The 25,030-nt window shown below is 45.2% G+C and overlaps 1 protein-coding gene across 9 annotated transcripts in view; it reads left to right on the top strand.

Moving 5' to 3' along the window:
• Positions 1-25,030, top strand: part of TNRC6B (trinucleotide repeat containing adaptor 6B) — a 1,322,553-nt gene that overhangs the window by 726,499 nt on the left and 571,024 nt on the right. For all 9 annotated transcript variants that reach the window (XM_069231280.1, XM_069231283.1, XM_069231279.1 and 6 more), the window contains 3 exons: positions 5,451-5,635; positions 6,264-6,338; positions 6,581-6,626. In XM_069231280.1, the coding sequence (XP_069087381.1) occupies positions 5,451-5,635; positions 6,264-6,338; positions 6,581-6,626 (306 nt within the window). The remainder of the gene's footprint in view (positions 1-5,450; positions 5,636-6,263; positions 6,339-6,580; positions 6,627-25,030) is intronic.

Genomic DNA, 25,030 nt, shown 5'->3' with positions numbered 1-25,030 from the left:
TATACTATCAAGCTATGGCAGATGGGAGAGTCGCAGCTAAGTTCACAGTCTGATGTGGGCTGAACACAACCGTCTAACTAGGCAGAGTGTTTAGTTCGTCAGTGGCTTTACAGTGCCACATCTGGCTGACGACAACTGACTTTTTAGGTGATGTCCAATCTTGTAGACATTCCCTTTGATTGCTCCCATCTCTGCGAAGAAAAGGTGGACTCAGCGCTGGAGTGTTTCATGGACCGCAGAGTAATGGCCAGGTCCTTGAGCCTTTCTGGTGGCCACGAAGGACAGAGTTTTCCTTCCTATCCTAGACCTGTGCCCTCTCAATTTCTTCAGGAAAAAACAAGTCCTGGACCCCTCAGGCTAAATAGTAGCATTGGACTTGCAGGGCGCATACTTCCACTTCTCAAGCCTGTCTGCCCACAGATGTTACCTGCAGTTCACGGTCGGACACCAACAATTTCAGTTTACTGTGCTTCCCTTTGGCCTTACCAGCACCCTTTGAGTGTTCCAAGGTGATCTGCAGAGATCTGGCTGCCAGTTCTCCCCTATCTCGACAAGTGGCTTTTGAAGGTGGACTTGTCGCAGGCAGTAATCTTCCATTTCCAGACTACTACTGACCTCGGGTTCACTGTCAACATTCCAAAGTCACACCTGATCCCTTCTCAGAAACACTCTTTCATCTGAGCCTTTCTGGACCTAGTGATGTTTTGGGCTTAATCTCCCAAACATTGAGTCCAGGATATTCAGGCTATGGTACTGATGTTTCTGCCCCTATCCTGGCTTTTGGCGAGACTAACTCGGGGTGCTGGGCCTCATGGCTTCTTGCATCCTGTTTGTGAAGCATGCTTGCTGGCATATGCAGGCTCTGCAGGAGGACCTTAATTTACAGTGGGTACAGCATCAGGGCAATCTCTTCAACATGGAACAGATATCTCAGAGGGCACTGAAAAAGATATACAGTGGTGGCTAACAAACCGCGATTTGGTCCGCAGCAGACCCTTCTCCAACCACATCTGACAGTAGTGACAGATGGATCACTTCTGGCCTAGGGTGGCCATCTGAGAGAGATGGAGATCAGATACTTTTGTTCTCTGGTGGAATTGAGCTCCACATCAACCTGTTGGAGTTCCTGGTGTTCAGACTGGCATTGAAAACCGTTCTACTCTCCAGCAAGGGAAGGCTATTTCAGGTGTTCATTGACAACATCACTGCCATGTGGTACTGATACAAACAGGGCGGGGTGGTGTTGTGGACCCTTTCTCAAGTCTATGGACATGTCTGGAACAGAAGGGCATTTCTCCGGTGGTTCAACACCTGGTGGCCTCTCTGAACGCCAGGGTGGACAAACTCGGCCAAACATACCTAGTGGATCACAAATGGCCTTTCCACCCGGAGGTCATGCAAGGTCTCTTTCAGCAGTGGGGAGAGCCTTGCTTAGAACTGTTTGCCGCTGCTGAAAATGAGCAATGTTAGCACTTCTGCACGCAGGAGTTTCCAAGGCTTCTCTCGGTCGGAGATGCTTTTGGGTCTAGAGTGGAGTTCCGGCCTCCTGTACGCCTCTCCACCTATACCACTCTTGCTCAGAGTTCTCAAAAAGATCAGGAATGACCAGGCCAATGTCTTCCTAATGGCTCCAGACTGGGCCTGGAGAGTTTGGCATCCTGAGCTGTTGAGCATGGCTATTGGCCCTCAGGTGAGGCTGCACCTTCAAGAGGATCTTCTGTTGCAGGGAAGAGTTCTCCACCCAAACTTAACAACTCTCGGCCTTCATGCATGAAGATTTAGTGGTGACAGTTGACAGCTTTCAACCTTCCTCCCAAAGTCTGTAATGTCGTCTTTGCAGCCAGGTGTACCTACACCAAGACTGTGTAGCCTGCCATTGGGCAAGGTTGTGGTAAGGTCTGCAGAGAAACAAGTTGACCCCATTTCTGCCATTTTTTCTCAGGACCTTCTCTTTCCCAGCAGGGCTCGGTTTTGGGCACCTCAAAAGGCTACCTTTCTGCCATCTCAGCGTTCTCCGGTTGCCTGATCAGTCATCCCTTTTCAAGTCTCCTATTGTACATCGGTTTCTGAAAGGCCTCAGTTTCTTTCCTCCTCACCCTTCATTATGCCTCAGTGGAACTTAAATTTAATCCTGACTTTACTGATGTGCATTCCTTTTGATACCCTGCACAACTATCATCATAGACTTCCAACTATCAAGACAGTCTTTCTAGTGGCATTAGCATCTGTCCAGAGGGTATGCGAGCTCCAGCCTTTATCTTCTAATATGCCGTACCTAAACATTTTCCCAGACAAGCTGGTCCTTTGCACTAGAGCTTCCTTACTACTGGGGGTATCACTCCCTATCAGGTGGGCCAGTCCACTACCTTGCCTACCTTTTTATGCTCTTCCTCATCCCTCTAAGAAAGAGGAGCGACTCCATAGGCTGGCCCCAAAAAGTGTTGTCCTTCTACTGTGACCACACAAAAGCATTCTGGGAAGATGAGCAACTCTTCTTGGGGTATGTTAGAACCCAGGAAGGGAGGGGCAGTATAGAAATGGACCATCTCCTGACGGATCATACTCTGTTTCAAAATCTGCTACTCATTGGCCAAAAAGCAACTCCATGAGGGTTGGCATGCTTATTCCACTAGAGGCAAGGCTGCAACCACTGTGTTAGCACACTGCGTTCTGGTTTTGGGCATCTGCCAAGCAGCTACGTGGGTATCTTTGCACGCATTTACCAAGCTCTACTGCCTGGACAGTCAGGTCTGTAGAAATTGGAAAGTTTGCCAGTTCGGTCCTGCAGGACTTTCTTGAGTGAAATTGTTTTGCAAACCCACCTCTGCAAAGGTATTGTTTGGGTATCTAATCTAAGGTAAGGAATCTGCGGCTAGAAGTCTGTCAGATGAACAAATTGTTTCCCTTCTGTAACGCCTTATCTAGTAGAGACTCTAACTAGCTTGCAGGTCTCCTACCGATCCAATGCTCTGAATAGATTTTTAGGGACAGGAGTATAACCCTTTCAAGGACCTGGTTTTCCACACCCATTCTTGGTGTGGAAAGTCTCAGAAAGAAACAGATGTTAGTGCACTGGGGTGGCGCCTAAATAGACACCTGGTACATCACTTCCGGCCTGGAGTCTGCTGATGAAGCCATGCTGAGTCGAACAACACCACCTACCAGCACGCAGGAGTACTACTCACAAAACATCTTTGGTTCCACTGTGATGCCTAGGGATAATTCTAAGGTAAGGAATCTGCAGTTAGATAGTCTCTATCAGATAATGGTTGACTGAAGGTAAGTAACTTGTTATTTTATCCAAATGAGGAAGAGGACATATTGTTTTTCCCAGAGTGGCTCAGAAGATTTGGTACCACCTGATTGCAAGGGAAGTTTTCCTGACTATGATGTTCATTCCAGAGCTTCAAAACACAAAGGCAGCCAAGTTTTCATTTGTTGGACCTGAACGTCAAGCTGTTTGCAGGTGTCTTCTTTTTTCAGGGCACCAAGAAATAGATTGGTTAACAACAGAAGAAATCTTACAATGTGTTTATTACCCCAGATTCAAAACACCAGAGTCTCTGGGAATCCTCTTTTGATCAGCCTAGATGAGAGAATTTCCCTGTTTTTCTCCCTGTCTCTTATTCCCAGGGTTGTCATCAAGCTCATACTCAAGATTTTTGTCATGGCACCAGACTGGCTCATCAATAGTGATATCCATCTTCCAGATGGCCATCCTGCCTCAAGAGACTGCAGTGGGATTGAATCTTCCGTGGAAGATGTCAGGCAGGGCTTTCCTTTCAAGCCTCCTGTCGCTCACTTTTGCTTCCTGGCATTTGAAGTACTGCATTATGGACACTTGAAGTTACCTGATGACCGAAGGAGGCGAAGTATCCTTCTCTGATGTCTTAATATACATTCAAGGGAAGGAGGTGTATCAGCAGGTGAGAAGACCTGCAAAGATCCAAGACGAAACACTATTGACATAACTTCTTTCTCAAGCAAAGTCTGGTTTATGGTATTCTATTGAAGTTCATTTGACTGCTGTATCTGGAAGTCTCTTCAGGCATCATTCTTCACTGTTCCAGTTGTCAAAGATTTCTTGGCAGGTCTTGAAGTTTTTCCTCCAGTTAAAAGATCCACTGCATCCTTGAAGTTAAATTTGGACCTCCTAAATTGCTTGTACCTCCCTTTGAGCCGATGCAGAAAGCTGAACTAAAACACGTTTCTTTGAAGGTGGTTTTCTTTGGGATAACTACTTCCGTTAAAAGGGTTAGCAAGTGTCATGCTCTTTATTTGGACACAGTTTTCCTTGAAATTGATGTTTCTCTAAGAATTCCTCGTTTTGTACTGGAAATTCTTTTGAGCATCCTTTAAGCATCCTTATAAGCCAGATTTTTCCTTACCTTTTTTCCCTGAATCCTGGATCCCCAGCAGAGGTTTCTGCATACCCTCAACGTTTACTAGGCATTATATTATTTGGATAGGAGTAAAGGAGAATAAAGAATGATGTTGAAAATGGTGCTGTCCAGACTTGTTTATCCTCTTCTAATCAGATAAAATCTAGATTGAGGGTTCACTATATTTCTACCTGTTATTCGAAAGCAAATATACCTTTCCCTGGTAAGCCCATGACTTGCTTCATTAGGGGAAATGCAAGTGCTGTGGCATCAAAGAATGTACCTATTCCTGACATGTAAGGTGTGCATTTTAAGATCAGTCCATACTTTTGCTAAGTATTATTGTTTGCACCCTGACACCAGAATTGATGCATTGGTGTTGTCCAATTTTACTTCGTGACTTAATTGTCTGTAGATTTGAATTTGTGACCCTGATCACACTTTTAAGGGGTTAATTTCAGAGTCTATTTGAACTTCCATGAATATCTAAGGGTACCTCTGAATTCATAAAAGCAACTCCTGCTTTAGGGGTCACAGACCTTGAAATTTTAGTTGTAATTACTTATGTTAAAAAATGAACTGCCAAAATGTCACTCAGCTTAATGTGATGGAATCGTGCAGGCTTCTACGTTTCTTAAAAGAACAGCTTTTGTACTAGATGCACTTCTAAATTTGCCTCCCATTTCCTATTTAATGTTATGTGAAGCTCTTTTAAGTGGTGTAATTCAGCCAAATGCACTGTTATTTTACCATTTTGGCTAATTTCTTAAACAGTAAATTTTGCTGTTTCCGCCTATTTCCTTTCATGGGTTGGACTGGGTTAGAGTTTATGTAAAGCAATGAAGTGAATCAACTGCATGTCAGCTATAGCCGTTACTGATGTTAAATGTGTACATATATGCTTTAGTGACTACCCGGTCAAAATAAGAGAATGATGAAGCAGATGAATCCTGTTCTATTGGGAATATCCTAGTTTTACAGCATGGAACTCTTAGAGGTTCATATAGTCTACATTATTCTGCTATCTAGCGGTCTTGTATGGAATTACTTTTTTTTTTTTTCTTTCAGGTGCAAAATCTATGCAAGATGGTTGGGGTGAGAGTGACGGACCACCAGTGTCTGGCACACGCCACAGCAGCTGGGATGAAGATGAGGAAGGGGGCGTCTGGAACAGTGCAGGCACACCAGGCAGTAGCTCTTCCCACAGTGCCACTGGTTGGGTACCTGGCAGTGCCAAGAAGCCACAAATCAAGGTGAGCTGAAATGTTCTTCTTGGGCACTGAACTGGGATTAAGTCAGTAGCTAATAATTAAGATGTTAAAATAGGCAGAGTATCTGGACTTTTCCATAGCTTGTGATTTGTTTTACAGTCGTGTCTTCATAGTTTGCACTGTAGAATCAGGCTAATATATCAATCATTTAAACTACTGTGAAAGTGGAAATTCCCCTTGTACTTCATATACGGCCAAGCCTAGTACATTCCACAGGCACCCAGACATACCATGACTCGAAAAACAGTCACTGCTAGAAAGTAGTTCAGCCACTGGGTTTGCTCTCATTCTGCTTCAAGACTGAGCAAATATTTTACCTTGTCCCCTAGCTATTTGCAAGAAATTCTGACAGCAACATTGACTGAGGTTCTGGCTCTTTCATTTGTACTCCCTTTCCTCCATTGCTATTTATTTAACTAAGCAAGATGATCCCTTTACTGTGACATACCTTTTGCAAAATATTTGGTTGATGGGGAGGAATAAGGCCTAGAATGTTCTGTGTTTGACACAGAAGTAGTGGTATTTACGCTAGAGTTGAATAACGAGCACACCGGGTGCAGGAGCTCCTGTTTTATGCAGTTGTCGCTCACAAACTGCTTCCTTTGCACAGGGCTCTCTGAAAGGAGGCAATGCTGAGCCGTGGATGAACCCATTGTCTAAGCAGTTTTCAAGCATGGGCCTGCTGGTAAGTATGACTTCCAGTTGGGGTGGACTACTATGTTTGAAGGAAGCTGGGAGAGTGCATTCCAAGCCACTCTGGTGAGGGAGGCAACAAGAGCAGATTTATAGCACATAAATTGTTAAGTCAAAATTTGTACATATTTAAATGGAGAGCATTGCTCTTATTGGGGGTGGGGTTCTCCTGGAAGCTTGTTAGGTTGTAAGTTGCTGATACTGTCCCTCATATCTCTATTTCTATTCTCACAGAATCAAGCTGACGATCCTTCTGGAGGCAAGATGGACTTGTCAGTTGGTGAGTACATTTAAACACAGTGCAGAGCTGGCAGTGTGTTTGGGTTTTCTCAGGGCTTGAATGTACGTCTGGAAAATTGGAGCCCAACACACTTAACTAAGGTGCCCACAGCACTATTTGAGACTGCTCACCCACCTTCTACTTAAAGTCTGGACCCAAAGTCTGGACCTCTTTTGACAGTGAGTGGTAGGTCCCTTTTCTGTGTTATGCAGAGGTAGAGGCCATCTTGTAATTAACAACCTCTATTCAGGAGCTGAAGTAGAATAACTATTCTTTCTGTTGTGGTTTTAAACCATGTGTTTGTTTTTAGCTGCCTACATAGGCCCATATTGAAAGGGATAGTTGTAGGGCAGTAGCTGATCCTAGGGACATGATCCAAGAACTGGTTTGGAGCAGTCAACACTTTGTTCGCCTTTACAGACTACCAGACAAGTCCACTTCAGTAGGCTGTATCTATCTTGGAAAGTTACAACTTCACTGGTTCAAAAGCTAGGACGTGCCTGAAGACATTTTGTGAAGCCATAAAACTCAATGGATATGCAACGTATTGACATGAAAACAGATGAAGCCCAGCTCAATAGTTCATTTCTCAGCACAGGAAGTATGGACTAAGGCCTGTCATTGCAATCAGTCAGGTTTTGGAGCAACCTGCTTTAAAATGAGTCTTGGCTACTTCACTCTGCTGCCACTGTTCCCGAGCCATTAACAGCCTAGTCACTATTTTAAGCCCTAGTTAATCATAATTGACCTTTTAAAAATATTTTTGTACAATGTGTAGCAGTATATGCACATGTTCTACATACTTCTAAACTGAATGGGTCAGGGACAAATTCTCAAGTGGAAACTTTAGCCTGGTGCATCTTGGCCTACAAAATCTTATGACTTAAAGCTTTTTAAAGGGGGGAAAAAAACTTGGCAAGTGTCCGTGCCCAACACTAGATGGCAAGATTATGCACAGCAATTTGAATCTGCAGCACTACAGCCTACGAACACATTTGGCCATTGTGCTGAGTAGAATACATGATGTGCATAAACCTCTGTAGGGCTTGGAATGTTACAAGTTGTTTTTCTCAAAGTGCTTTCAAGATGACCTGTGATGCCTTTTCTGAAACCCACAGTACACCAGCACACAGAAACCACCTCAGATAGTTTTTTTCCGCTATCTAGTTCAACTGTGTTTCAAGTAATCTGTTAAAGCTGTACCTTGAGAGATTTGGCACTGGAGTTGCTGGCCCCTGAAAACTGACACTGTGGCATCAAGCACACCAGCCAGCAACAACCAGGGATCACACAGAAGACCTAATGGTCAAGTCGTATGAGATGGATTTGTTTCAGGGGCAGTTATGGAAAGCTTTCCATTGTAAATTTTGCCCCACTTGAAATAGCAAGTTTTCATGTACCAATGTTACAGCCTCTGGAGGAAGCTGGCTCTCTATTTGGTGCACTAAAAAGAAGAACACCGTGCAGAGTGTCCAGTGGAACCCCAATTGGTTTGCATAGGCAAAAGTAGATAGGACTAATGCTCTATTTAGTGTAGTGTGGGGGAGCAGTTAGGCTTATCAGAGGGTAGTGCTAAGCATTTGTAGGTAGTGTTGGATAGCTTGTGTAGCTGGAGATACACATGCTTTACATAAGAGCATCATTTAGTGTTACAAGTCTTTTTTTTTTTTTCTACAAAGAATATTTTTAATTCACGAGATCGAGTGACTCCTCCTCTCGGTGATACTGCACATGAGCATCGAGTCCTTTGTTATATTGTTTTCTCTCCACCCTCTGGTCCGAAGGTGTTTCCTCTTGATCCTGTGAATCTCGGTTCGATATCTTCTGAACTTTATTTTACCTTTCGTTAAACGTCGGTAAAGTTTTCAATCGTGTTTTCTGCACTTTATAGTCAATCCGATTTATGTTGTCGGGGGCCAATTTCACACCCTTAGGGGCATCTATGCCCTTTTTAGGCCTGTTTCGATAAACTGTAGTCAAAGAATGATAGGCTGATGGAAAGAACTCTTTTTCAGTTCTGTCCTCAGTGTCACTCTGTTTCCATACACTGACCAGCACTGGGTGTGTAATCTGTGCCTGTCTTCGGAACACAGAGAAGAGACCTGCGACACCTGTAGATCGTTTCGGTCAAAGAAGACCCTCCAGGACTGAAGAGTGCGTCATCTAGAAATGGCATCCAAGTGAACAGAAGACACACACTGACATCTTTGGAGAAGAGCACACGCAAGAAGAAGTAGGACAACGCACAGCCTTCTCCATTAGAGACTGTGACTCGACTTTCGAGAACCAATCCATCTCACGGTGCAGTACATGAGTACATCAGCCCCATCGCACCAAACAAAGACTATTAAAAAGACTCTTCCATTGGTCATCTACTCTCCACTTCCCTCGGGCCATAGTCAGAGGTGAAAATTACATTCAGATGCCCAACCTTCAGGTTCGCTACAGATAATACATAAGACCAAAATCATTCGGTATCGACCAAACAGACAGCCACATCTGTTCGGCATTGAGCCGAAAATCTGACATTTCTTCTTAGGAGCCAAAAAAAGTAATCATAATACATTGACACTTTCGGTTTGAGTCAAACATTCGGAGTCCAAACCTTCGGAATCGAAAACTGTCATTCTGCAGTTACTGAGGAGTCATCTTCCATTGAACCAATACTTGAAGTGAGGGACACTAAGCAGCACAAGCTTCAAATACAAAAAGGAACATGAAGGATCATAGCCTCTCCTCCTGTGCCAATTAAGAGGAGACTCACATTTCAAGAGACTTTGGATGCTGGGCCTCCAGCTAAGAAAGTCTTCAAGGAGAAGGAAAAGGCTACAGAACAACCTCCACCACCACATTCTACTTTACTTCCTTCTTCCGCTCCCCATCTACCCTCACCTACGTATTCCACACAGTTCTCTCCAGAAACATCAGCATCACATCATAGGGATGACGTAAGTGATGTTCAACAGAATGTAGACCCATGGGATCTCTATGATCCTGATCCCATTTTGTCAATTGATCCGGATTTATATCTGCAAGGCCATCTCCCCCCTCAAGATACCACTGCTTATAATGAAGTGATAGGTAGAGCAGCTGTGTATCGCAACAAACAATTACATACAGATCCAATTGAAGAGGACTTCTTGTGTAATACTTTAACAAGTACACACACAGTCCCAATGTCTCCCTGTGTTTCCAGGCATGATTAGACATGCTGCTGACAAAAGAACCCGTCAAGGCAATTATCATAATACCTAGGGTTGATTTAAAAAAAAAAAAAAAAAAAAAAGAGGCTGCACCCGCTGATCCAACTTTAATCAAAACACAATAACCACCTGACTCCATAGTAGGAAGTGCGACAGGAAAACATGCCAATATTCAATCTACAGGAGATGCTCCTCCTCCAGACAAAGAGAGTAAGAAATTAGATGCAGCGGGAAAAAGAGTGGCTGCTCAGGCTGCTAATCACTGGAGGATTGCAAATTTATAGGCACACCAGGCGAGGTACGATAGAGCCCACTGGGTTGAAATGGAAGAGCTATTGTAATATCTTCCACATGATAATCAAAAGAGAGGGTAGGCTATTTCAAACAATGCAATCAGATGTGCTACTGATGCAGTTGATACAGCAGCAAGGGGGGCAGCACTAGCATAGTATTAAGGAGACATGCATGGTTGAGGTGTTCCGGTTTTAAACCTGAAATACAGCAAGCTCTACTAAACAACATGCCTTTTGATAAAGAACATTTATTTGGGCCATAGCTGGATACCACCTTAGAGAAACTTAAGAAAGACTCTGAAACAGCTAAGGATATGGTTGCGCTATATACCACACCCACTAGTAGCACTTTTCGTAAGCCACAATTTAGAGGTGGTTTCAAACCATCAACCACAGAGCCATCCACCTCGCAACAAAAACAGGGATCACACTTCTACAATAGAGGTTCCTTTAGAGTGTCATAAAAACTCAAACAATGGCGAAAGAGGTAAAACATCTGCCTCTAGAGGTTCCTCCATCTCTACAAACAGTGACTTTTTACAAATCCCCACAACGCATACATTTCCTGTGGGAGGTAGACTGGTAAATTCTTATCCACAATGGTACAATATCACCACAGATCAGTGGATTCTATCAATTATCTGACATGGCTATTGTCTAGAACTAATTTCCACTCCACCAAACATTCCTCCTCGTTTCCACAAACTCTCTCACCACCATCTTACTCTGTTAAATGAGGTACAGTCCCTTCTGCTCAAAGGGGCTATAGAACCAGTACCTACATCCCAGCAAGGGTTAGGAGTATATTCACTTTACTTCCTCATACCCAAAAAGGACGGTTCATTAAGACCAATTTTAAATCTCTGGCCTCTCAATCTATACATAATTTCAGAGCATTTCCACATGGTCACTCTACAAGATGTTATTCCTCTATTACAGCAAGGGAATTACATGATAGCATTCGATCTCAAAGATGCTTATTTCTATATTCCCATAAATCCAGCACACCTTAAATATCTAAGATTTGTCATTGCAGGAAATCATTATCAATTCAAGGTACTAACGTTCAGTGTAACAGCCCAGAGAGTATTCACAAAATACTTTGCAGTAGTAGCAGCGTTTCTCAGATGACAACACATGCATGTTTTTCCATATCTAGACGATTGGCTCATAAAAGCAATAGCGTTCAAACATGCCAGCGACACACACTGTACACAGTAAATCTTCTAAACAATTTGGGGTTCACAATAAATTACCTCAAATCTCATCTTCAACCCTCACAAACAGCCTTATCTGGGAACAATTGTGAACACTCAGTCAGCATTAGCATATCCAAACCTAATAAGGATTCAAGCTTTTCAAAATATCATCTCTCAATTACAAGAGAATCATACTTATACAGTGAAGCTAGTGATGCAACTGTTGGGAATGATGGCTTCCTGCATAGCCCTAGTTCCCCATGCAAGACTACACATGCGTACACTGCAACAGTGCCTTTCTCAACAGTGGTCTCAGTCACTGGGTCATCTTCAGGATCTAGTGTTGGACCGCCAGACTCACCGCTCTCTGCAATGGTAGAATCCCACCAGCCTTTCAAAAGGGCAGCCCTTTCAGGGCCCTGTTTCTCTGATCACTCTCACAACAGATGCATCACAGACAGGTTGGGGGAGCTCACCTCCACAACCTCCCATTCAGCAGACTTATCACATCAGTTATTTGGAACTGCTAACACTCTTTCTAGCATGCAAAGCATTCTATACACACTACTCCCACAAGGTAGTATTAGCCCGTACAGACAATATAATAACAATGTGTTCGATGGCATCTGTCGCTGTAGATACGCATGTTCTGCAATAGCTCGCCATCTGGTGTTGGGCCGGAGTGTTACAAGTTGTTTTTCTTCGAAGAAGTCTTTCGAGTCACGGGACCGAGTGACTCCTCCTTTTGTCTCCATTGCGCATGGGCGTCGACTCCATCCTCGATTGTTTTTTTTCCGCCATCGGGTTCGGACGTGTTCCTGTCGCTCCGAGTTTCGGAACAGAAAAAATAGTTAATTTCGGAAGATTTTCGTCGGTATTGTTGCGTTCGGGATCGGCGTACTTACATTCAACACCGCATCGAAGATCGAAGAGCTCCGGTGCCCTTCGGGGTAGTTTTTCGATCCCCCGTCGGGGCCTGGTCGGCCCGACCGCGTGCTGAAGAACGCCGATGGAACGGACCCCGTTCCGTTTCTGCCCCAAATGCCACAATAAATACCCCTACACAGACCAACACTTGGTCTGCAACCTGTGCCTGTCACCTGAGCACAGCGAAGACACCTGCGAGGCCTGTCGTGCGTTCCGGTCCCGAAAAACACTCCGAGACCGTCGAGCCAGAAGACTTCAAATGGCGTCCGCACCGACAGCCCGACGGGAGTTCGAGGAACAGGAAGAGGAAGGTACCTTCTCGATCCAAGACTCAGACTCCGAAGGATTCGACGATACACAAACCGTGAGTAAGACGTCGAAAACCACACAAAGAAACATTTACAAGGCCCAGGGGACGCCACTGCCACCAGGCCATGGCTCAACCCATAAAATCGGTGACCGACCGTCGGCACCGAAAAAGGCCCAAACGGTGCCGAGATCGTCCGACTCCGGTCGAGACACCGGCACGCAGCCTTCTCGGGACCGAGAAAGTGCTGGAGACAAGCCTCGACACCGAGATGCCGGTGTGGACACGGCTCGACGCCGAGACAGCGGCACCGAAACAGATCGACGCCGAGAGGTTTCGGCCCCGAAAAGGAAAAAAGTCACCTCGGAGCCGAAAAAACACGCAGACAAAGTTTCGATGCCGAAACAAACTGCAAGCTACCCAGCTTCAGGCTCTTATACAGAAGAGCACTCGCTAACCTCCCAAATGCAGAAGCATAGGTTTGAGGAAGAGCTACAAGCAACTGATGCGGACCATACGCAAAAGCGTATCTTCATTCAGCAGGGGACAGGGAAAATAAGCACCCTTCCCCCCATTAGGAGAAAGAGAAGGTTGGAGTTCCAGACGGAACAAGCACCACAACCAAAAGTGGTGAAAAGAGTTACACCACCACCCTCTCCTCCGCCCGTGATTAACGTTTCACCAGCACAAACGCCATCACACTCCCCAGCTCACACCACCATGAGCCAGGGTGACCAAGACCAGGACGCATGGGACCTATACGACGCCCCAGTGTCAGATAACAGCCCAGAGGCATACCCTACAAAACCATCTCCACCAGAAGACAGCACCGCGTACTCTCAGGTGGTGGCTAGAGCAGCACAATTTCACAACGTAAGCCTCCACTCAGAACAGGTCGAGGATGATTTCTTGTTCAACACACTCTCCTCCACCCACAGCTCCTACCAAAGCCTGCCTATGCTCCCTGGTATGCTCCGGCACGCAAAAGACATATTTAAGGACCCGGTCAAAAGTAGGGCAATCACACCAAGGGTGGAAAAAAAGTATAAGCCGCCTCCTACGGACCCGGCTTTCATCACAACACAGCTGCCACCAGACTCTGTTGTTGTAGGAGCAGCTAGAAAAAGGGCCAACTCTCACACATCTGGAGATGCACCACCCCCAGATAAAGAAAGCCGCAAGTTTGATGCAGCTGGTAAGAGAGTCGCAGCACAAGCTGCAAACCAGTGGCGCATCGCGAACTCCCAGGCACTACTTGCGCGCTATGACAGAGCCCACTGGGACGAGATGCAACATCTCATTGAACATCTGCCCAAAGACTTCCAAAATAGGGCAAAACAATTGGTTGAGGAGGGACAGGCCATCTCCAACAACCAGATCCGCTCCTCCATGGACGCTGCAGATACAGCTGCACGGACAATTAATACATCAATAACTATCAGAAGGCATGCATGGCTCCGAACGTCTGGATTTAAACCAGAGATTCAACAAGCAGTTCTCAATATGCCTTTTAATGAAAAAGAACTGTTCGGTCCAGAAGTGGACACAGCAATTGAGAAACTCAAAAAAGATACGGACACTGCCAAAGCCATGGGCGCACTCTACTCCCCGCAGAGCAGAGGGAATTACAGCTCATTCCGTAAAACGCCCTTTCGAGGGGGGTTTCGGGGTCAAAGCACACAAGCCAGCACCTCACAAGCCACACCGTCCAGTTACCAAGGACAGTATAGAGGAGGTTTTCGGGGACAATATAGAGGAGGGCAATTCCCTAGAAATAGAGGAAGATTCCAAAGCCCCAAAACCCCTACTACTAAACAGTGACTCACATGTCACTCACCCCCTCCACACAACACCAGTGGGGGGACGAATAGGTCATTATTACAGAGCATGGGAGAAAATCACTACAGACACTTGGGTTCTAGCAATTATCCAACATGGTTACTGCATAGAATTTCTACAGTTCCCTCCAAACATACCACCAAAAGCACAAAATTTAACAACACACCATTCCAATCTCCTAGAGATAGAAGTGCAGGCACTATTGCAAAAGAATGCAATCGAATTAGTGCCAAACACACAAATAAACACAGGAGTTTACTCACTGTACTTTCTGATACCAAAGAAGGACAAAACACTGAGACCAATCCTAGACCTCAGAGTAGTCAACACTTTCATCAAATCAGACCACTTCCACATGGTCACACTACAAGAAGTATTGCCATTGCTAAAGCTGCACGACTACATGGCAACTTTAGACCTCAAGGATGCTTATTTCCATATACCAATACACACATCGCACAGGAAATACCTAAGGTTTGTATTCAAAGGAATACATTACCAATTCAAGGTACTGCCTTTCGGATTAACAACCGCACCAAGAGTCTTTACCAAATGTCTAGCGGTAGTCGCTGCACACATCAGAAGACAGCAAATACATGTGTTCCCATATCTAGACGACTGGCTAATCAAGGCCCATTCGTTAATAGAGTGCTCAAATCACACGAATCATATCATACAAACCCTCTTCAAACTAGGGTTCACCGTCAATTTCACAAAATCCAAAATTCTGCCACGCAAGGTACAACAATACCTGGGAGCCATAATAGACACATCAAAAGGAGTAGCCACTCCAAGTCCACAAAGAATTCAAAATTTCAACACCCTCATACAACGCACGTATCCAACACAAAAGATACAAGCAAAGATGGTATTACAACTCCTAGGCATGATGTCATCATGCATAGCCATTGTCCCAAACGCAAGACTGCACATGAGGCCCTTGCAACAATGCCTAGCATCACAGTGGTCTCAAGCACAGGGTCACCTTCTAGATCTGGTGTTAATAGACCGCCAAACTTACCTCTCGCTTCTGTGGTGGAACAACATAAATTTAAACAAGGGGCGGCCTTTCCAAGACCCAGTGCCACAATACGTAATAACAACAGATGCTTCCATGACAGGGTGGGGAGCACACCTCGATCAACACAGCATACAAGGACAATGGAACGTACATCAAACAAAACTGCATATCAATCACCTAGAACTTCTTGCAGTTTTTCAAGCACTAAAAGCTTTCCAACCAATAATAGTTCACAAATACATTCTCGTCAAAACAGACAACATGACAACAATGTATTATCTAAACAAGCAGGGAGGGACGCACTCCACGCAGTTAAGCCTGTTAGCACAAAAAATTTGGCATTGGGCAATTCACAACCAAATTCGCCTAATTGCACAGTTTATACCAGGGATACAAAATCAACTCGCAGACAATCTCTCTCGAGATCACCAACAGGTCCACGAATGGGAAATTCACCCCCAAATACTGAACACTTATTTCAAACTCTGGGGAACACCTCAGATAGACTTGTTTGCGACAAGGGAGAACGCAAAATGCCAAAACTTCGCATCCAGATACCCACACAAACAATCCCAAGGCAATGCCCTATGGATGAACTGGTCAGGGATATTTGCTTACGCTTTTCCTCCTCTCCCTCTCCTTCCTTACCTGGTAAACAAACTCAGTCAAAGCAAACTCAAACTCATATTGATAGCACCAACTTGGGCAAGGCAACCCTGGTACACAACGCTGCTAGACCTATCAGTGGTACCCTGCATCAAATTGCCCAACAGGCCAGATCTGTTGACACAGCACAACCAAAAGATCAGACACCCAGATCCAGCATCGCTGAATCTAGCAATCTGGCTCCTGAAATCCTAGAATTCGGGCACTTACAACTTACCCAAGAATGTATGGAAGTCATAAAACAAGCAAGAAGGCCATCCACCAGGCACTGCTATGCAAGTAAATGGAAGAGGTTTGTTTGCTACTGCCATATTAATCAAATACAACCATTACACACAACTCCAGAACATGTAGTGGGTTACTTGCTTCACTTACAAAAATCTAACCTAGCTTTCTCTTCCATTAAGATTCACCTTGCAGCAATATCTGCATACCTGCAGACTACCTATTCAACTTCCCTATATAAAATACCAGTCATTAAAGCATTCATGGAGGGCCTTAGGAGAATTATACCACCAAGAACACTACCTGTTCCTTCATGGAACCTAAATGTTGTCCTAACTAGACTTATGGGTCCACCTTTTGAACCCATGCACTCCTGCGACATACAGTTCCTAACCTGGAAGGTGGCATTTCTCATCGCCATTACTTCCCTGAGAAGAGTAAGCGAGATTCAGGCGTTTACTATACAGGAACCTTTTATACAACTACACAAAAATAAAGTCGTCCTAAGGACCAATCCTAAATTTTTGCCAAAGGTTATTTCACCGTTCCATCTAAATCAAACAGTGGAACTTCCGGTGTTCTTTCCACAGCCAGATACCGTAGCTGAAAGGGCACTACATACATTAGATGTCAAAAGAGCATTAATGTATTACATTGACAGAACAAAGAACATCAGAAAGACTAAACAACTCTTTATTGCATTTCAAAAACCTCATGCAGGAAACCCAATTTCAAAACAAGGTATAGCCATATGGATAGTTAAATGCATCCAAATCTGCTACCTTAAAGCTAAACGACAGCTGCCCATTACACCAAGGGCACACTCAACCAGAAAGAAAGGTGCTACCATGGCCTTTCTAGGAAACATCCCAATGCAAGAAATATGTAAGGCAGCCACATGGTCTACGCCTCACACATTCACCAAGCACTACTGTGTAGACGTGTTATCCGCACAACAAGCCACAGTAGGTCAAGCTGTATTAAGGACATTATTTCAGACTACTTCCACTCCTACAGGCTGATCCACCGCTTTTGGGGAAATAACTGCTTACTAGTCTATTGCAGAACATGCGTATCTACAGCGACAGATGCCATCGAACTGAAAATGTCACTTACCCAGTGTACATCTGTTCGTGGCATCAGTCGCAGTAGATTCGCATGTGCCCACCCGCCTCCCCGGGAGCCTGTAGCAGTTTGGAAGTTACCTTCAATTATTTATATATGTATCATCTCAACCTTAAATAAGTGCATACTTAGTCACTCCATTGCATGGGCACTATTACTACAATTCAACTCCTACCTCACCCTCTGCGGGGAAAAACAATCGAGGATGGAGTCGACGCCCATGCGCAATGGAGACAAAAGGAGGAGTCACTCGGTCCCGTGACTCGAAAGACTTCTTCGAAGAAAAACAACTTGTAACACTCCGGCCCAACACCAGATGGCGAGCTATTGCAGAACATGCGAATCTACTGCGACTGATGCCACGAACAGATGTACACTGGGTAAGTGACATTTTCATTTATCTGCAAAAACAGGGTGGGGAGGAGTGGGGGGGTCACACATCTTAATTGTTCCATCCAGCTCGGTCAATTTGGAAGTGGGTGGTTCACAATCTCATTCAATTGCTGGACAGAATATCTCCCAGGAATGGACAATCAGTTAGCGGACCTATTAAGCAGGACAAAGCAACAAGCCTACGAATAGGAAATTGACCCACAAGTTCTTCACCAATACTTTGTTGTGTAGAACACCAGAGATAAATCTCTTTGCTACCGCAGAAAACTCAAAATGCCAAACTTTTGCATCCAGATACCCACAGCCACAGTTCAAGGGCAATACTCTATGGATGAATTAGTCAAGGATATTTGCTTATGCTTTTCCACCTCTCCCACTCATATCATTTCTAATACAAAAATACACAAATTGAAACAAACATCACTCACCATGATTCTTGTAGCCCCCACATGGGCACGTCAGCCTTGGCACACAATGCCGTTGGATCTGTCTGTGGTTCCACATCACAAACTTCCAAACGGACCAGATCTTTCAACTCAAGAGATGTAAAATAAGACATCCAGACCCCAAAGCACTCAATATTGCGATATGGCTCCTGAAGTCAAAGTTTGGCTACTTACAACTTCCTTCTGAATATATGGACATTCTCCAGTATTGGGGTATCTTTCATAGATTCACATGCTTGAATCATTCCCCGTCGTCGAAGTGGGAGTCCCACGGTATATAGAAAGCAATCATTGAAGTCAATAGGAAAAATCACATTCAATTGTACAACTATCAGCCTCATTAGAAAAAGCCCAAACTTCAGCCAATCAGGCGAAGACCACCCCTTTAGAATCCTCAGCACAGAGGCTCAGTCTCTCTGAGATTTTCTACCGCACGTCGTGTGTAAGGGAGTCTCCCTGAGCTCTGCTCAGTTTTCTTTCTCTTCAAGAGATAATCTTCAATTTTCACTTTTGTTCTTACTGTAGTATTATCCATCATGTCTAAAGCAAGAAAAGGTTTGTTTAGACCTTGTGGGACCTGTGGAAAGTTAAGACTTCACTGTGAGGACCCTCACAAGGAATGCATATACTGTCTCCATCCAGAGCATAAGGTCAAAGACTGTAAGATCTGCGGGACCTTTCCCAACAAGACTCTGAGAGACAGAGAAGCCAGGCTCTTACTTTGGCTTCAGAAAAGAAAGGCCAGAGAAGCTCTTTCTGAGGAGGAGGACAGCGACACATCAGTGGCCTCAAAGAAGAGGAAGAGGTCTGTGGAGAGCTTCTCCCCTAAGAGCAGTAAGTCAGCCAAGAAGCTGCATGCATTTAAGGACAGGCCAGAGGAACAAGCTTCAACATTCAGAGAAATGGGTGGTAAGGTTCGCTCAGAGCCATCTACACCTGCCTCCTCATCAAAGAAGCTCAAAAGACCTTCAAGTTCCCTGCCACCGTCGACGTCCAGGAGATCCACACCGTCGACGAGCGCATCGTCGACGGCAGGCCTTCCTTCATCGACGACAACAGCGACGGCCGCGTTTACGGCTCCATCGCCGCCAATGATCGTTACCTCGTCTCCACTGTCATCTACGACTATAACGTCAGTGAGCTAGAAATACGGTCCATCGTCGGCTCACACCTTGAAGATTACAAAGAAACCGTCGACGGGTAAGAAGATGAAATCTCTACCGTTGACGCACTCATCGACGAGTAAATTCAGAAGTTCTTCGTCGATCTCGCCGACGACAGCAGCAATGGCGACACACCCGTCGACGGCAACCCCGTCGACGGAAACCTTGTCGACGTTGGCACCGTCGACGGAAACTTCGTTGACGCTCACAGCACCGATAACGGCTCCACTGACGACGGCTCCGTCGACGCCTACACCGTCGACGAGAACACCATCGACGAACGCTCCGTCGACGGCTCAATACCCTGATCCGATACCCAAACATTTTGGAGCATCTCCTTACCTGCCACAGAGAATTCTACCAATAAAGAGCAGGTCTTCTCTCCTACTTCCATCACATACATCACCCAGTAAAGTCACACCAGTACCTCCGCAACATCTCTTTGCTGACGAGGAGGATGATGATGTATATTCTGATGATGGTTTCTTCCCGGTGGCACGTAGCCCATCTGAACTACGAATTAAGTGTCAGGAGGAAGATGAAGAAGAAGAAGAAGAAGATAACCAGCCTTATTCGGATCAGCAGAATCAGAGTCACTTGCAACTTTAAGAGCAGCAGGAGCAGACAGTTCAGATGCCTGTCTCGTTGATAGCTAACCTACAGCAGATGATGCAGGATTATTATTCTAGATTTCCTCCACCTGGCTCTTCTACCCCGGTTCAACCTCCGCATACACCAGTGTCCACCCCTGCTAGACCATCTGAATTGCCTGATCCTACCACAGCTCCTTCATCTGGACAGGATATTGCTCCACCTTCATCTGAGGACGAGCAGGAAGAAGGTGAAATTCAGGACACTGACTCACTCATTCCAGAATGGGATGAATATCAAATTCAAACACCATCTCCTTCTACGCCACCGCCAGTGGACTCTCCGCCGCAGTATATTGGTGGCTTTCATAGTGTGATGGAAAGAGCTGCAAAAAGATTCCAACTGCCAATAACATCAAAGCAGTCAGACTGTTTTCTTTATGACTTCAAAGAGGATACTAGGTAGTCTGTAAGGGCTATACCCATTGTTGACTTAATCTGGGAGGAGGGCCTTAAGGTCATGCAGACTCCATCCTCCATTCCCGCAGTCTTACCGAGACTTGAGAAGAATTATAAAGCACGGACAATTCTCCAGCATGTCTGGTTAGTCACCCTAAACCAGACTTGGTCATATCGCAGGCAGCTCAGAGAAGGTCCAGAAATCCACCAGCACCTCTGACTGCCCCCCCAGACAAGGAAGGACGTCGATTGGATTCGATTGGGAAAAAGTTCTCAACGATGGCGGCCACTACAGTTAGAGCAGCAAATTCCCTAGCAATCCTAGGAAGGTACGACCGCCAGATGTGGTCTGATATGTCGCAATTTATTGACAGGTTACCTGAAGATAGTAGAGCAGAAGCACTCAAGAATCTACAGGAGGGTGAAAAGATCTCGGCTGAAATCATAGACTGCGTCATAGACGTCTCGTCTACAGGTTTTCGCCAGTTAGCCGGAGCGGCCGTACTCGGGCGTCAAGGGTGGCTGAAAGCTACTTCTTTTAGGCCAGAAGTACAATTAAAGATCCTGGACATGCCGTATGATGGCGAGCTCTTGTTTGGCAAGCATGTGGATGATGCGTTACAATCCATTAAAGCAGACACTGAGACAGCCAGATCTCTGGCAACATTGCAATACAAGAGACAGCCCTTTCGGGGAGCGAGAGGGAGAGGAACATTTTCTTATAGAGGAGGTGCACATCAGTATCGCCAATACTCTTCTTACCAGGGACAGTTTCGTTCCAACTTTGGCCAGCAACAACCACATTCCTTTCGACAACAGTCATCCACGCATTTCAGGCAACAAGCGAGAGGAAAGTCGGCTTACAAGACCAAGGAGACGGCAAGAAAGCACTGACCTTCATCGGATGCCTGCACCCAGCCCCTATATCAACACTAATAGGGGGCAGAATTTCCAAGTTCCTCCACCAGTGGTCCAAAATTACTTCAGACAAATGGGTACTCGATATTGTCAACCGAGGACATACACTAGAATTCAACCAGCCTCCCCCTCATGTACCACCAAGAGGTCCCCAGCCAGCCCCTCTCAACGAACTTCTGGAACAGATTACTATATTAATGAAGAAGGGAGCAATAGAGATCGTACCAAGGAGCCAGAGGGGAACAGGTTTTTACTCCCGCTTCTTCCTTATACGGAAAAAAACAGGAGACTGGAGACCTATTTTAGATCTTCGTTCTCTCAACCAATACCTCAAGAAGCAATCTTTTCGCATGATCTCCCTTCAAGACGTCCTGCGCCTACTCAACCGAGGGGACTTTATGACATCATTAGATCTCCAGGACGCATATTTCCACATTCCCATTCACCCCAGTCATCGGAAATTCTTACGATTCAGGGTTGCAGGCCCTCACTACCAGTTCAGAGTGTTACCCTTTGGCCTCAGGTCGGCTCCAAGTGTATTCACCAAAGTTTTGGCACCGGTTGCAGCCCACCTCAGGCAACTAGGGATACAAGTGTTCCCGTATTTAGACGACTGGCTAATAAAGGCACAAACAACGTCAAAGGCTGCCAGGGACACGAAGACATGTCTATCTCTTTTCGGAACACTAGGCTTGACAGTCAATTACCCCAAGTCTCATCTAGATCCTTCCCAGATCATCACCTTTCTAGGAGCAGTCTTGGACACAGTCTAAGCAAAAGCCTTTGCTTCACACGACAGACGAAAGAAACTTCGAGATTTAGCAGCATGTCTCAGCAAAAGAAGGTCCGCTTCTGTGCGGACTTACAAGTCTTTTCTGGGGATGCTTTCGTCTTGCATTCCATTGATCGAAAATTGTCGTCTGCACATGAGAACGCTTCAACAGCAGTTAGACAATCAATGGAAACAAAACGGAAGGTTCTTTCGACGACCTAATTCGGATAACCCCATCAGCAAAACAAGCTCTCAAATGGTGGAAGGATACGCCCCTCATCTCAAAAGGTCTTTCATTCCTGAAGGACAAGCCAGTACACATTATAACAGATGCATCCCTAGAGGGATGGGGTGCTCATTTGCAGGATCTTTCAGTGAGAGGGAAATGGTCCACTCAAGAGTCGACTCTTCACATAAACATATTGAAGTTAAGGGCGGTTTCCTTGGCACTCAAATCCTTCTTCACAAACATCAGGGGTTCTTCAGTCTTGATAAGAACAGACAATACCACAGTCATGCATTACCTCAACAAACAGGGGGGCACAAGATCGCAAGCATTATCGCTAGAGACGCAGAAGCTGTGGCATTGGGTAATTCAACATCGAATATCCATCAGAGCAGAACATCTCCCGGGGATCACCAACACCTGGGCAGATGCCTTAAGCAGGACTCTCACCAGCTGCCACGAGTGGGAACTCAATCAGTCAGTTCTCGACCATCTCTTTCGGCGTTGGGGCAAACCCAGTCTGGATCTGTTCGCGACCAGAGACAACAAGAAATGCCAACACTTCGCAAGCTGGCGACCGCAGAAGGGATCAAAGGGGAATGTGTTTTTGATCAGATGGTCAGGGATTTATGCATACGCTTTTCCCCCGCTTCCACTCATCCCGAGACTTCTGCAGAAAATGAAGAGGGAACCATGCAGACTTCTATTAATTGCTCCCAAATGGCCACGCCAGTTTTGGTTCACAGAACTCCTATTACTCTCGGAGCAGCCTCACATTTGACTGAAGACACTACCGGATTTGCTAACAACGAATCAGGGTCAGGTCTGTCATCCCAACCCGACGTCTCTTCATTTATAAGCCTGGCTCCTGAATTCTATGAATTCGACGGCCTAGATATTCCTCCAGATTGCAGGGAGGTACTTGCCTGTGCCAGGGCTCAGTCTACAAACAGGACATATAAGTTCAAGTGGAAGAGATTTTGCATATGGTGCTCAACTTCCAACATTCATCCTCTAAAGTCCTCTCCTGAACAGATTCTTCCATATCTATTGCATTTAGCTAAATCCGGCCTTTCGCATTCGTATATTAGAGTGCACCTGGCTGCCATATCCCGTTTCCGACGAACGTCTGTCACCACCTTTATGGTCATCCAGAATAATAAAACAATTTCTTAAGGGTTTGTTCAGGATGTTTCCGCCGATTCACCGTCCTTCACCTCAGTGGCATTTGAATATTGTGCTATCCCAGTTAATGAAGTATCCGTTTGAACCCATTCATAAGGTAGACCTCAAATTCATTTCTTTTAAAACAACCCTCCTTCTGGCCTTGACATCAGCAAAGAGGGTTAGCGATATCCAAGCCTTCACAATCTCGCCACCTTTCATCCATTTCAAACCAGAGGTGGTCATTCTGAGAACTAATCCAAAATGTATACCTAAGGTTCCATCATCTTCATCTGAATGAGCCGGTGGTTCTGAGAACATTTTTTCCAGATCCGCAAACTGCAGCGGAGCGTGCATTACATTCTCTGGACATTAAACGATGTTTAAAATTTTATATACAAAGGACTAGCAATTTCCGTAAATCTGAGCAACTGTTTTAGTTATGGACGGATCAATAAAGGCAAAGCCGTTACTAAGTAGACCATAGCGCGCTGGATCTCTTCTGCCATACAGCTATGCCACCAGTTGGCAGGGAAACCGTTATCATCCAGTGTCAGAGCGCATTCCACTAGAGCGGTATCCACTTCGGCAGCTCTATTCGCAGGAGTCCCTCTGAGCCAGATCTGCAGAGCGGCAACGTGGACACGTGCTCACACCTTTACCCAGCACTACTGCCTGGAAGCTACGGACAGAATGGATGCCGTGGTAGGACAAGCAGTGTTACGTAATTTATTTGCATAAGGTGAGCCAATAACCTTTTACCCTCCATCCTCTACGTATTGCCAGAATGATATTTTCATGTAAATAGATCTATGTGTAGATATATATATATTCATGTATATAATCTTTTAGAGGGTTGATTTGCAAATGTTAATTACCTATATAAGTCCATATAGGATAAATTATACACAGGCATGCTTCTGGCGTTTCAGAACTCAACCATCTTTCCTACTGCTGACTACTCGGATTCAAGCATGTGAATCTATGAAAGATACCCCAATACTGGAGAAGAAAATAAGTTACTTACCTGTAACTGTGGTTCTCCAGTAGTGGTATCTTTCATAGATTCACATGCGACCCACCCTCCTCCCCAGAGGGGCTCACCTCTTTTGCTTTCCTGTAATCACTAGTGCGGAGAAATCTGAGAGACTGAGCCTCTGTGCTGAGGATTCTAAAGGGGTGGTCTCGCCTGATTGGCTGAAGTTTGGGCTTTTTCTAATGAGGCTGATAGTTGTACAATTGAATGTGTTTTGTCCTATTGACTTCAATGAAAAAAAAAAAATAATAATTTCTCTATTTACTGCTTTCTATATACCGTGGGACTCCCACTTCGACGACGGGGAATGATTCAAGCATGTGAATCTATGAAAGATACCAATACTGGAGAACCACAGTTACAGGTAAGTAACTTATTTTCTTCTTAAAGAAGCACGCAGACCTACAACTAGAGTGTTATGCTGCTAAATGG

Source organism: Pleurodeles waltl, chromosome 4_2 (assembly GCF_031143425.1).
Source record: "Pleurodeles waltl isolate 20211129_DDA chromosome 4_2, aPleWal1.hap1.20221129, whole genome shotgun sequence".
Taxonomy (NCBI): Eukaryota; Metazoa; Chordata; class Amphibia; order Caudata; family Salamandridae; genus Pleurodeles; species Pleurodeles waltl.
This window is presented reverse-complemented; position numbering and strand designations above follow the sequence as displayed.